This window comes from Phascolarctos cinereus, unplaced genomic scaffold (genome assembly GCF_003287225.1).
Source record: "Phascolarctos cinereus isolate Bilbo 61053 unplaced genomic scaffold, phaCin_HiC Scaffold_5;HRSCAF=322, whole genome shotgun sequence".
Taxonomy (NCBI): domain Eukaryota; kingdom Metazoa; phylum Chordata; class Mammalia; order Diprotodontia; family Phascolarctidae; genus Phascolarctos; species Phascolarctos cinereus.
The window spans coordinates 76743742-76757028 of NW_027555958.1; the positions used below are offsets into that span (position 1 = coordinate 76743742).

Below are 13287 nucleotides of genomic sequence, written 5' to 3' on the forward strand. Positions count from 1 at the left end.
GAAACTTATACATCAGCACCTGTTAGTCAAGAAAATACTGTGGATTTTGTTGTGAACTCAGATTCACCTGGACAGTGGGTAAATCAGCCCAAAGCTAGCCTTCAGGAACTTCATTCATCTGATGTGAAACCAACGTGCCAGAGACTAAGACCGAAACGGATTCAAGACTTAGAGCAAAGAGAAGCACAGTTTGTATAGGATTGCCAAATTTTGTGTTTTATTTTTATTTTTGGTTGAGAGAAAGGGTACTAGGAGTAGATTGGATATCTTCACTGGGACCAGTTTTGTTCTATATTTGAATTTTTAAAGGCATTATTTTAAAAGTTGGGCTGGGAGGGTACTATGAACTAAAATGAAGTTTGTTTTTTCATATGAGAGTTTATTTAAATGTATCTCCAATAAAATGCAGTTCTTGAGCTAATAAGTGCAGCTGGCAAGGCTTAAAGCTTCAGTTTCCAAAGTGGATCTAAATGCTTATTTATAGGGGGAAAAATAGTATTTCTTTATGCAAAGCTTAAAACTTTTTTCTTTAAATTATGTGGTTTTTAAAATAATCTGACAGTTTAAAAACACTTGTCCTTTGTTGCATAAAAGCTTCAGTTTTTCAATTTGTGCGGTTTCATGTTTTTGTTCCTTAATAGATTACCTAATGGCCAAACTTGACCTATCACTGTATTATATGTGTTTTTATGCTTGTGTTTTGATTTTTAACAGTTTTTATGTGTTGTCATTTTAATTGTACCAAGAAGATGCACTTACTAACTTTTTAAAAATCAGACTGAAGATCTCCTGATCCCTAAAATGACATATGATTTAGAATATGATTGTTGTTATTTGTCCTTAATGCTGGAGGAAGACCAAAATGACTTCATGAAATTGGGGTCAGTTTGCAGTGTGTCGAGGTGTAGCTGTTCGTACCATTGTGAGAATGCTTTATCATAAGTTGAACACAAATAGTCTGTATCACCATTTGGGTTGGAGAGGTGTCCCTAAATTTGTGCATCTCGCATTTCTTTTAAGCTACCACAATTCTGCTTTGCTGATAGAGCAGAGCATCTTCTTTGACACTGGCACACGATACTGGATGATCCTATGCTGTTGTCTCCAGTGTCTCAGAATCAACACCAACGTTCTTCAGAGAAACCTTGGGAGTGTCCTTGTATTGCTTCTTCTGACCACCATGGAGAGCAAAATAGTCTTTTAGGCAAATGTACATTTGGCATAAGGACATTGTGGCCAGTCCATTGGAAGTGTTCTCTCTGCTGTAGATTTTGAATGCATGGCAGTTCAGCTTGAGAAAGGATCTCGGTGTCTAGTACTTTACCTTGCCAAGTGATCTTCAGAATCTTTTAAAGACAATTCAAATGGAAGCAATTCAGTTTCCTGGCATGGTGCTGGTATACTGTCCAGTTTTCACAGGCATACAGCAATGAGGTCAGCATAACAGCTCTGTAGACCTTCAGTTTGGTAGTCAGTTTAATACCTCTTCTCTCCCACACTTTCCTTCAGAGCCTCCCAAACACTGAGCTAGCTCTGGCAATGCATGTATCAACCTCACTATCTATGTGTACATCCCTGGAAAGTGTACTGCCAAGGTAAGTTAACTTATCCACAGCATTCAAAATTTCTCCATTTGCTGTAACTGATGGTTTACTGTATGGATTTTATGGTGCTGGTTGATGGAGAAGCCTCTCTTTTCTTGGTGTTAATGATCAGACCAAAATTAACAGAAGCAGCAGAGAATTGATCCGTACTTCATTGCATCTTGGCCTCAAGGGCTACACTGAGTGCACAATCATCCGTGAACAAAAAAGTCACTCAACAGCTCTCCATCCACTTTAGTTTTGACTTGTGGCTTTTTCAAGTTAAGTAATTTATCCTCAGTTTGATAGTTGACCTTGATGCCATTTTCTTCCTCATTGAAGGTCATCTGACACCATCGCTGAAAACATCATGCTAAAACAAGCATACATCCCTGCTTCATTCTATTGGTGACAGGGAAAGTGCAAGAGTATCATCCATTACCCAGAAAAAGTGCAGGGGTGCTGTCATGAAACTGGTATACAATACTGATTAACTTTTCTGGGCAACCACATTTCACCATGGGTTTACGAGGTGTTCAGAGAAGACTAGCATCTCTGGTGTGTGAAGGCTTGCCAAGCCCTTTTCAGGGTTGCTTATCCACCTTGGGTATCCACCTGCTACCCAGCTCTCACCTGTGGCTCCAAGAAACTGTAGCAACACTCTGGTAAACCATCTTGACAGATGGGCTAACTCAGTTTGAGGGTAACTGATGAGAAACCCATAGGTGAGTTAGGGGGTTGCCTGCCTCAAGTATGTGAAGCCTTCCGTGGTACAGTAGGCAGATGTGAACATTTTTCTAAATGGGCCATGAAGGTGGCAGAAGCAGGTGCTGTGGAGCACTGAGAGCTTGATCAGACACCAAAGATGCCAAGGGCATCCACTTCATCTTGGGCTATCACCAGTCATCTTGACTTTTGTCTTGCCATGGCTTAGATTACTGGGTTTCTAATAGGGGCAGACAACACATAGAGAGGAAAGTGATTATCATGGAAAAGGTCTTTTTGTTCTGAAAGTTTCAGGAATTGTGAGTATGAGTAGACTGACGGGGCAGTTGATTGTAACTTCTTTTCTAGAGCAATGATAGCATTGTGTCAACAGTGACAGTTGTCAGAAAGAGTGGTAGTATATGTGTTCAGTAGAGGACAGAAAATTACCAAGATAAAGAAGCATGGTCTCATATAACTGAGAGGTATAGCTTCTCCCACCCATGGTTTTAGGAGGCTCTTTTTGAGGGTAGCCTGGCAGAGTGAGAAAAGGCCACCAAGATGAAGAAGCATGATCTCTAGGAATTGAAGCTAAGTGTAATATCTCCTCTGTGGCATATTCTCTTTAGTCTCCTTAGATTTTGGAGCAGCAGCATTGACCTTTTGTGATTAGGAGTGGTACTAGAATTCCTAGTTTGAAAGTCGGTGAATCTCCAGTTTATGTCTGCTGTGTTTTGTTCAGTTTATCTAAAACTGAGTACACAGTATGGGTCAAATGAATAGAATGTCTTCCTTTAGTATATGTATCTGATACTCACTTAATATTCGATGTTTTTATGTATTCGATATTTTTATGTGATCACATTAAAATTGTTAAAATATACTTACTTTTTAACCTACTTAAAGGACTCATGGTTTTTTATTAAACCGTTTCAAGGACTTGTTGCCTTTTAACTTAGAGATTTGGGGGCTCTTTAAGTTTTCACCATGTGTTTTGTGTTAAATATTTGGATTCATGTCTTTCTGGAATATAACATGGGAGAGAGATGAGGGAAATTATGTTTATAAAAATTATTGTTAACTTGGATCTGATAATTCATCTATGTTGGGATGTTCCAGATAGAAACTCCTACCAGGCATATAGGTCAGCAACTTATTTGTAGTTACACTAAGAAGCTAAATGACCTGCCCCATGGTTGTGCTACTCTGGTATGTATCTGAAAAGAACTGAAATACAACCATCATTGCTCTGAGACACTGGTCTCCTTATCTTTTAGACCACACCAATTTCTGATTTTGTATTAAAAGGTATTTTATTATTCCTATTACATGACCTTTAAAAACTAGACTAAATGAAGTCTGTTTTTCTGTGCTATCGAGCCTAATATTCCCCATGATGCAGAAAAATAGAAAATACCATATCACATCTGGACCCTGAAAAATGAAGACATCTGCCTCTGGAACTGCCTTCATAATTTAAAAATGTATTTAGTTAATGTACATTGCTTGAAACTGCTATGAAAGTCAGGTAGAGTTTTATAGGGAGCTAGCCTATAGGAAACTATTGTTCAGCAGCCACCAGAAGCTGTTGCAGACCACAAATTGCACTTTGTGAGAGGAATTTCATCCTTGGTACTGTTGCTTCAGTGTCTTCATCCCCATCCTCTGTCCTCACATGCGAACTACACCAGCAGAATAGTCTCTGCCAAGGGTTTGTTATTGGTGTTGTGGTTAAGGTTAGCTAGCCCTCTGCTTTCTATAAACACTTTCTGCCTCCTAAGGCACAAGTGAGGGGTTGTTGCTATTTATCACGTATACAATAGTGTACACAAGATTGACTATCTTGGCACCATATCACATCATGAGGGCAATTAGCTTGGAAGCTGGTTTATTACTAATAGGCCAGGACCACATGTAGCATTTACTAGAATGTAGTAGTGATGAAGTCTCATAAAGAGAGAGATCAAGAGCTACCAGAAAGCCTCATAGGAAATGTATATATAGTTAATAAGTACTATACTAGGGTTGAGTCATAGTTAAGTGACTATTCTTGCTTTCTTTGTTGAAGAAATTAAGGTGAATGAATTTACAGGTATTTGAAACTGTTTCATCATGGGGAATAGATAGCAGATTGCAGGATATCTTGAAAATCAGTCTCTCCACGTCTTCAAAATTGTCTCCTGACACTAAACTCTTCTGGGTACAGGTACTTTGATGTGCTCTAGTTCTCTCTATTGCCATTTCTGTTTCCTTATGAGAAACTTGGAGGAAAGGACCCAAATGTGGTAGTGAATTGATGGTCTCAGAGAAAAAGGTTTGCTACAGAAATTTGTCATCCTTATGTCTGCCTTTGCACTGGGGTCTCCAGATATTTAAAGTTATCTGGGGTTGATTGAATCTAGGTAGTTCTTTGCAGAATTTCTCTGCCTCCTCATTTTCTGAAATAGCAGTGAATGAATTGCTGTTATCTTCATGGTGATCATGGGCTAATGCTCTTCAATAGCCCTGTAATGCAAAACAATCATAGTATTAACTTAGGATCATTGATTTAGTGCTGGAAGGTATATTAAAGGTTATTGAGTGTTTCCCAACCTCCAGTTTTACCAACGACCAAGTGTCTCATGAAACAATCTTTTTTGTTGCCCACACAACAGAACATACTTGGCTAACTTCTTTTATTTGTCTGCCCCTTCGAAAAGAACCTATGAGCTATCCTTCCATTTTCCTGCAAGTTCTCTTTTGTCTCAAGTTTCATTTATATCAAAGAATGGTAGAGTTATGTAACATAGTAGATAGAGAATCATGACTTGGAGCCCTGCCAGCATCAAATCCAGGTTCAAATACCACTTCTGACAATGTTTTGAACCCCCTCTCCTTCTCCCTACTGCTAAGAAAACAATCTACCTCAAAATGCCTTTACACAGCCTTTGGAACAAAGGAAGAATCATTTATAATAAGAATACCAGTATTGATATGTTCACTGTCATTATGTCAACTTGCTGATTATTACACTGGGATCTTAACAGTTCATTCAGTGTTTATAGACCAAATAAAAAACTGATTTCTTAGGGACCGTTGCCTTTTCAGTTATTGCCACCATCACTTTAGAAGAAGTGCCACCAAGAGTAAGGACCATATTGTGTTTTACTTTGCCTTCATGAATTGCCTTGTGTAAAGCATTCATTACCCAATGGCCAGCCAGTGGCAAAGCCTGGCCTTTGGAAAGGAGACACAGTCTGTCCCTGGAATCAAGCCTTTCCAACATGATAGGACTGAGCACACTGCCAGAATGCCAGTGAGCTCTCACAGAACTTTGGAGAAGCCAGGGTCAGCCCTGTGACAGGTTGAGAAATGAGAGTGGGACTTGAAGGGAGAGTATATGAAAATATATCATGGAGTTCATCCTTTTCCTTGATACCGTTTAATTTTTCTCCCTCCATTTATTAATGTTTTAAGTGACCCACCCACTCTAAGAATCTTTCGATAGTGCTCTCTTGCTTGCCACAATGAGTGTTTAGAAATCTTAGCCATTGAGTGTGGGCTTAGTACACTTCATGGCAAGTTATTTATTCAGTGTGGAATTGACTCCAGTTGCTGCTAAAAATGCCCTTGATTGCATCCACTTTATTACAGGAAAGGGAACTTCAGATTGAAAGCAGGTAGGTAGTCTTAGTGCAGGTCTAAGCTTTGTCTTAAGACCTTTGGAATACCCTGTAGTTTAACTCTGCTTATTAAAACTTTAAAAAATTGAATGAACCATTATGTTTTTGTTTTTACATCACCTAGGTTTCCCCTTGTACTTCCTCTTACCTCCTCCCTGAGAGCCATCCTTTATAACAATTTTTTGAAATGAAAAATTAAAATTGAGCAAAACCAATCAACTACATTGAAAAAAGCCTGACATGATATGCCATGTTTCACACCCATGGACCCTAAACTTTACAAAGAGATGAGGAGAGGTGTCTTCTCATTTCTTCCTTAGGTCGAAGCTTCTTGTTTCTAATTTCACAACATGTAGTTTTGGTTTGTGTTTGGTGGTTCTTTTAATTTATGTTGCTGTAGTCACTGTAGTGTTTTTCTGTCTCTGCTTCCTTTCCCTTACTTTGAATTCATGTAAATCTTTCCACACTTGAACTCTATGATGAACTCTATGTTCATCATGTTCATTGGAGGTTTTTTCCCCCAGCATAGTAGTAGTTGATTACATTCTTTTTTGTGGGGTGGGGGAGTTGTTACCCTAATGCTTGGCACAGTGCCTGGCACATAGTGGGTCCTTAATAAGTGATTCTTAACTTAACTTGATATGTTCTGTAATTTGACCATTTCCCAATCAATAGGCATCTCTTGTTTCTTCTGGGTTATTGTAATTGTTTTTGAGAAGCCACAAACTGTGCCCCTATATGACAAGGAACTTAATCTGTAAACGTTGTGTGTGTTCTGAGTGTTTTATTTACCTGCCTTCCCCTGACTCTTTCCCTCTCTTCTTTGGGTCTCCGTATTTCTAAGAGACAACAATATTGAAATTAGGCCAACTAATAGCCCTGCAGTGGCCTCTAAGTTTTCAAGTGAAAGGAAGTCAGTCAAAGCAGCAAACTTTATCTTTGTCTTATTTTGATAAATTGCCGCAACCACCACCATGATCAGTCAGCAGCCATCATCATCAAGGCAAGACACCCCACCAGCAAAAAGATTAACAACTCACTGAAGGCTCAGATGATTAGCATTTTTTAGCCATAAAGTGTTTTTAAATTAAGGTATGCACATTTTTTTATACATAATACTACTGAATACTTAATAGACTAAAGTATAGTATATACATAACTTTTATATGCACTGGAAAACAAAAAAAATCGTGTGACTTGCTTTATTGCAGTAGTCTGGAATTGAACTGGCAATATCTCCAAGGTATGCCTGCATTCAGAATTTCCTTTCAGAATGGTTTGAACAATTCACAGCTCCACCAACAATGAATGCTTTGGTGTGCCTGTCTTTCCACAAACCCTCCAATACTGACTGTTCCCGTTTTTTCCCCTCATCTTTGCCAATTTGCTAGATGTGAGCATTAAAGTTTCTAAAAGATAGTGATAGACAAATTTTGTCTTGGTTGTCATAGCCAAAGTTTTGTTAGAGAAAGCTGCCTTCAACTATTTTATATGACTATTCAGTTTTCTAAGAAACCCTACTTTATCTAGTCTTGCATTGCTTAATATTTTCTGCAATGTCAGTTACCTAATTGCTACAGTCATATTGAAGTCCTTTCTCAAAAGAAGTGTTTGCCTACTCTTTTCTTTGAGTAGGCTATGTTGATACCCATTTACCATTCAAATCAATTTGAACTTTTTTTTCCTCTTTATTATTATGAATGTGCCAAACACAAGCAAATTTGAACCTTTTCCCTATGCAAAGAACAGAAAAAGAGGATTTCATGTGAAACCATGGGTCTCTACTTTGTATAGCTTGGTGTTTTAAATAATATATTCCAAATTTAGCATGGCTTTTCCAGTATTGCCCTGCTTATCTGTGTCTCCTTCTGAACTTATGTTTCTTCCTTTTTTTTTTGTTAAGTGTCATTGCACCACCTTGCACCCAATATTTTATTTCATTTTTTACTTAAATACCTATTTTGTTTTTCTCCTTCCCTCCCCCATTAGAAAAATAGAAGAGTGTGTGTGTGTGTGTGTGTGTGTGTGTGTGTGTGTTGGGAGGGGGTAGAGCCTGGTAACAAATACACGTCGTGAAACAAATTCCTACATTAACCATGTCCAAAAAATATGTTCCTATCTGTACTTTGAGTCTGTCCACCTCTGCCAGGAGGTGAATAACATGCTTTATCATGGTTTGTCATTATGTTGGTCAGAGTTCATAAGTCTTTCGGAGTTGTTTGTGTCTGCAGTAACTGTATAGTGCATATGGATTCTTTTCCTTATTATTTGATCTCCTTGGAATATGGGCCCAATTTTAGTTTTACTAGATCAGAGTTTGAGTGCAGTTTAGCAACTGGTAGCATTGTTCCAGATTTCCAAAATGGCTCAACTAATTCATTAAACTTTTCTCATAACCCCTCCAACATCTCTTATTTTCCATTTTTGTCAGCTTTGCCAATCTTAGGAGTGTGAGGTGGAAACTCAAAAATTGTTTTAATTTGCATAGTTCTCTAATAGTGATTTGGAAGATTTTTTTCATATTGCTATAGATAATTTGGATTTTTTCTTTTGAGAACTGCCTTTTCATATCCTTTGACCATTTAATGATTGAAAAATAGCTCTTATTCTTATAAATTGGAATACATACCGTGTGTGTGTGTGTGTGTGTGTATCTCAGACCTTTTTCAGAGAAATTTACTGCTAAGACTCCCCCCCTCCATGTAACTGTCTCCCTTCTAATCTTTGTGCAAAAACTTTTAAATTTTGTCTCATCAAACTTGCCCATTTTATCTTCCATGATCTTCTCTATACCTTGTTTGGTTATGAACTCTTTTCTTATCCATAGATTTGCTGCTCAGATTTGTTCACCATGTGAATCTTTATATCTAGGTCATATTTCTGTTTGGGACTTATTTTGCTATTTTCTTATCGAAAAATATTGTAATTTGTGTAAAAAATGAGTAGTATAAGAAGGTAAGTACAGTAGAAGACAGGTATAGGTATTCAGCAACCTCTTAGAATCAGAGGATGAATCAATCTAAGTCATGTCTGTTGCATTTTTTGCCTGTGAGTAGGAGTAATATTCCTTGTTACAAGTGCTTTGGTATCTGTACCCCCACCTTCTTCAACACTCCTAAACTGCAGCAAATATATACAGAGGCTCTGGTAAGGTTTGACATAGAGTGTTGGGTCTGGAGTTAATTTTCTGCCTTCTCTGAATGCTTTCTAGTTTACTCCTAAGGAATAGAGACATTCCTTTAAGGTGATGTTGCTATTTAATATTCAGCCATAGTATATAAGGTACAAGAAGGGTCTTAAAATTTAAGATGTCCTGGAACTATATCAAGTTATGAGAGCAATTAGCTTGGAAATTGGCTTATTACTAATAGGTGAGGAGGTGGTGTAGATGAGAGAAGGTAGTAGAGATGAAGTTAATATGGTGCCTGGCTCGATAGATGCTTATTGTTGACTTGACTACGTGACGCATTTGAAGGGAAAACAAATTTCTGGTACAAGGATTGTACCAGAACCCTTTTAATCTTGCCATCTTGAATTTGATAGAGGCACAGGGTCTTTAATGATAATTTAAGTATTAAAAATTGAAAGGATTGGCTAGGCTGCTCTTGTTGACTGGTCACAGTTAAGTTATTATTCATTCTCTGTTGAGAACATTAAGGTGAATTAATTTAAGGATATTTGAAATTTTCCTAGGATGAAATAGACCCAAATGAGATATTGAAGAATATCTTGAGAATCATTCCCTCCATTTCCTCAAAATTTCATCTCCAGACATATAAGATCTCCCCTCTATATACTTAGTCTGCCTGTTCTTCCCATTTTTGTTTTAAGTGCCATTTCCAGGCAGAAGAACATCAGGAACTTTGATGAAAAATCTAGATGTAGTGGCTCCAATCGATAGATGGAGAAGTAGTTTGTTATAGATATCTTGATACAGCTTTTCCATTTTTTCATCTGTTGTCCTTCCAGTTTCAGCCTCAGTGATTTGCGCTCTCTCCCTGAGCTGTCTGTAAATGTGAACATTTTTCCTTTCACTTTATGGGATGCTTTACGGGATGATGCTCCTCAGATCTTCCTTTTTTTTTTCTCTACAAGATGGTACAAACAACTTTATGTTCTAAACTGATATTGTCCATGGCTGCTATATTTCACTGTTTGACAAGAAGGACAAGTATTCTAGGGCTGTATCTGGAAGAGATCATAAAAATAGGAAAAGGACCCACATGTACAGAAATATTTATAGCAGCTCTTTCTGTTGTGGCAAAGAATTGGAAATTGATGGGATACCCATTAATTGGGGAATAGCTGAACAAGTTGTAGTATGTGAATGTGATGGAATACCATTGTGCTAGAAGAAATGATGAGCAGGCAGACTTCAGAAAAACCTGGAAAGACTTGTATCCAGTGACGCTGAGTGAAGTGAGTAGAACCAGGAGAACGTTATGCACAGTAACAGCTATGTTGGGTGATGAGTCACTAGCTTTTCTTAGCAAAGCAAGGATCTAAGACGTCTCTGAAAGTCTCATCATGGAAAGCGCTATCCACATCCAGAGAAAGAATTGTGGAGTGTGAATGCAGATCAAAGCATACTATTTTCTCTTTTTTTTTCTGTTTTATTTTGTTTCTTCTTTCTTGTGGTTCCTCCTATTGGTTCTGATTGTTCTTTACAACATGACTAATGTGAAAATATGTTTAATAGAAATGTATATGTAGAGCCTATATCAGATTGCATGCTGTCATGGAGAGGGAGGGAGGGGGAGAAAATTTAAAACTCAAAAGCTTATGGAAGTGAATGTTGAAAACTAAAAATAAATAAATTAATTATTTTTTAAAAAGGACAAGTGTTTGCTGATGGAGGCAGCCCCTAGGTTCTTTTGGCCTTCTCAGTGGTGGCCAGTGATTTCTACCTGTTAACTTTCCTAGGGAAATGGTGATAGTTTTTTCTTTAATTGATTTCTCATTGCTTGTTGTCACCTTTTAAATAGGTCAGTAGATGTTAGGTCGCAACTGAGTGCCCTATATCTCTTCACTTTAATTCTTACAATTTAGTATGGATTTTGACTTTGCTCTGATGATTATTGCTTACTTAAATACATCACTAGGACCCAGTTGTCATTCTGTAGTCTACCATTGTTTGGCCTATGAGTTTTATCTCTTCTGAGAAAAAAAATATTATGAACTGCAAAATGAACAGCCTGGTAGAAAATTTAATGTAGGTTCTTTGTTCCTACTTCTGCATACTGTCTAATTAAGATAATATTTTCCTTGCCTTGCGTAGAAGTATCCATCTTTTAAGGTTTTAATACAGAGACTAGTGGATAGAAGGCGATCCTGGTTCTCTGTTGCATCCTACTTCCTGATGCCAAGAAATGACAGTAATTAAGTGCTGTCACCAGGAGCCTATTAGTCAGGGCCAAAGGAGTTTTTGTGTATTGTTTAGTTAAGTCTCATTAGAATTACTGCCAGTGGTGCTGGTGGTATTGTCCAATGTGCTTTCTAATTTTTATTGCTTTAAAAGACTTCAGAAGCAGTTGAGGGAAAAGCCAGTGTCCACATTATCTCTATTAGAATGTGTCTATCACATACTTATGTGGCAGTGCTTAATCAGAGAGCTGACACAGTAAAAGCTTAGCGATTAAAGAAATCTACTTAGAATTGAGCTGCCCTACAGAAACTGTTTTCTCAGTAGCTGTTCAGAAACCTCATTAGTCAAAAAGGCTATAGAATTTGATTTTACATGAGGTAAGATTGAGGTTTATTTTTACATACATGTAGATGTAGATGTGCCTGTATATGTGTGTAAATGTGTATATGTGTATATGTATGCATGGCATACTATGGTCTCACTTTTACTAGGTGATATTGTTGCCCTTTGTCAGGTTCTGCTTATTTGTACTTCTGTTATGTAACCAAGACTGGCTGTGACTGACCTCAGAGCCTCCCTAAATCAATGTTCTCTATGGCAGACCTGGAGAGAGAACAGATTTTTGGTGCAAGGATTGTACCAGAATCCTTTTGATCTTACCTTCTTGAGTTTGAGAGAGGCACAGGGTCTTTAATGGTAATGTAAGTATTAAAAATTCAAATAATTAGTTAGAATGCTCATGTATCCTTTGTCTTGGTGTCCCTCTCAAAAAAAAAAGTTCTGTAGGATAAGTTGAGAAGTTCCAAGGGAAGTGTATTTTGTATAACTTTCTTTTTATTTTTAATGTAGTAGTAATCATGTCAAAACCAGGTAGAATCAGAGAATTGAGGTATTTTCTCTGAAAACAAATACCCATTTTTACATATATACATATATATATATACATATATATATACACACACATATATATACATATATACACATATATATACATATATACATATATGTATATATATATTGTTTTTAGGGGCTAACCTTTATTTTGAAAATTTGCAGGAATCCTTAATGTTTGCCCAAAAAATAGTTGATAGAGTATTCCCCACCAGCAGTATCTAGAACATCCACAGTTATTTTTCCTAATTTTTGTCCAAATTAAATAGTTACCCTTGCACCCTTTTGATTCCTAAATGACATCTACTTTTATCTCTTAATTGATCTTCTATATTCATGTCTTGTATTATGGTTTTTATTCTGAATTACATCTATGCCACTGTTATCTGTAGTATGTTATAAACTTCCCGGAGGGCATTATGTTTATGTAGTTTTTCATGGGCCACCTAACTCACCACAAACATTACTAGATACTTAATGAAGTATGTTCAAATGAATGTGAGAAAACTTAACCTTGTTGCAAAAAAGCAATTTGAAAATAGGCTACATAAAATTGAAGGGGGAAACCATGGCCAAGTGAAAGGTTATTAAATTTTATTTTGCATATTTGATACTCAGATAATTTTTGTGAAATTCCAATAGCCAACTTTCTAACAATGGTAATTCACTGCTGGGAAAATATTAGAAACCTTAGTGACTAAATTTTAAAAAATAAGGAAAATATTCATTTGGTATTGCACTTGCTTATTATTTGGAAATAAAGATAAAGGATTGTGCCTAAGTACAGTTTATTGCTAAACTTGGAAAAGGTTTGGATTTCATTTTTTTAAAAGCACTCGAAAGATACAGTACAATTCATAAATTTGGATTGTATGTGAGTCCCGTGGACTAGCAACTCTCATTAAAAAAAACCAAAAACAACCTTAAAGGATATGCCATGCTGGGCTAGGGTAGACAGCTGTTTGTTATTGTTATTGTCTGTATACAGAGATGAGTAAGACAAAATTGTTTGTTAAATGAATAAAAAAAAATCGAGGTCTCCTCCTAAATGTGTTTTATTATAGGAAGAGTGGTGAAAATT

General features: G+C 36.9%; 1 protein-coding gene across 1 annotated transcript in view; it reads left to right on the forward strand.

Moving 5' to 3' along the window:
- Nucleotides 1-3187, forward strand: part of LOC110203739 (rho GTPase-activating protein 29-like) — a 47088-nt gene extending 43901 nt beyond the window's left edge. The window contains 1 exon segment of the mRNA XM_020980204.2: nt 1-3187. Coding sequence (XP_020835863.2) covers nt 1-198 — 198 coding nt within the window. The 3' untranslated portion in view covers nt 199-3187.
- Nucleotides 3188-13287: the final 10100 nt, after the last annotated feature.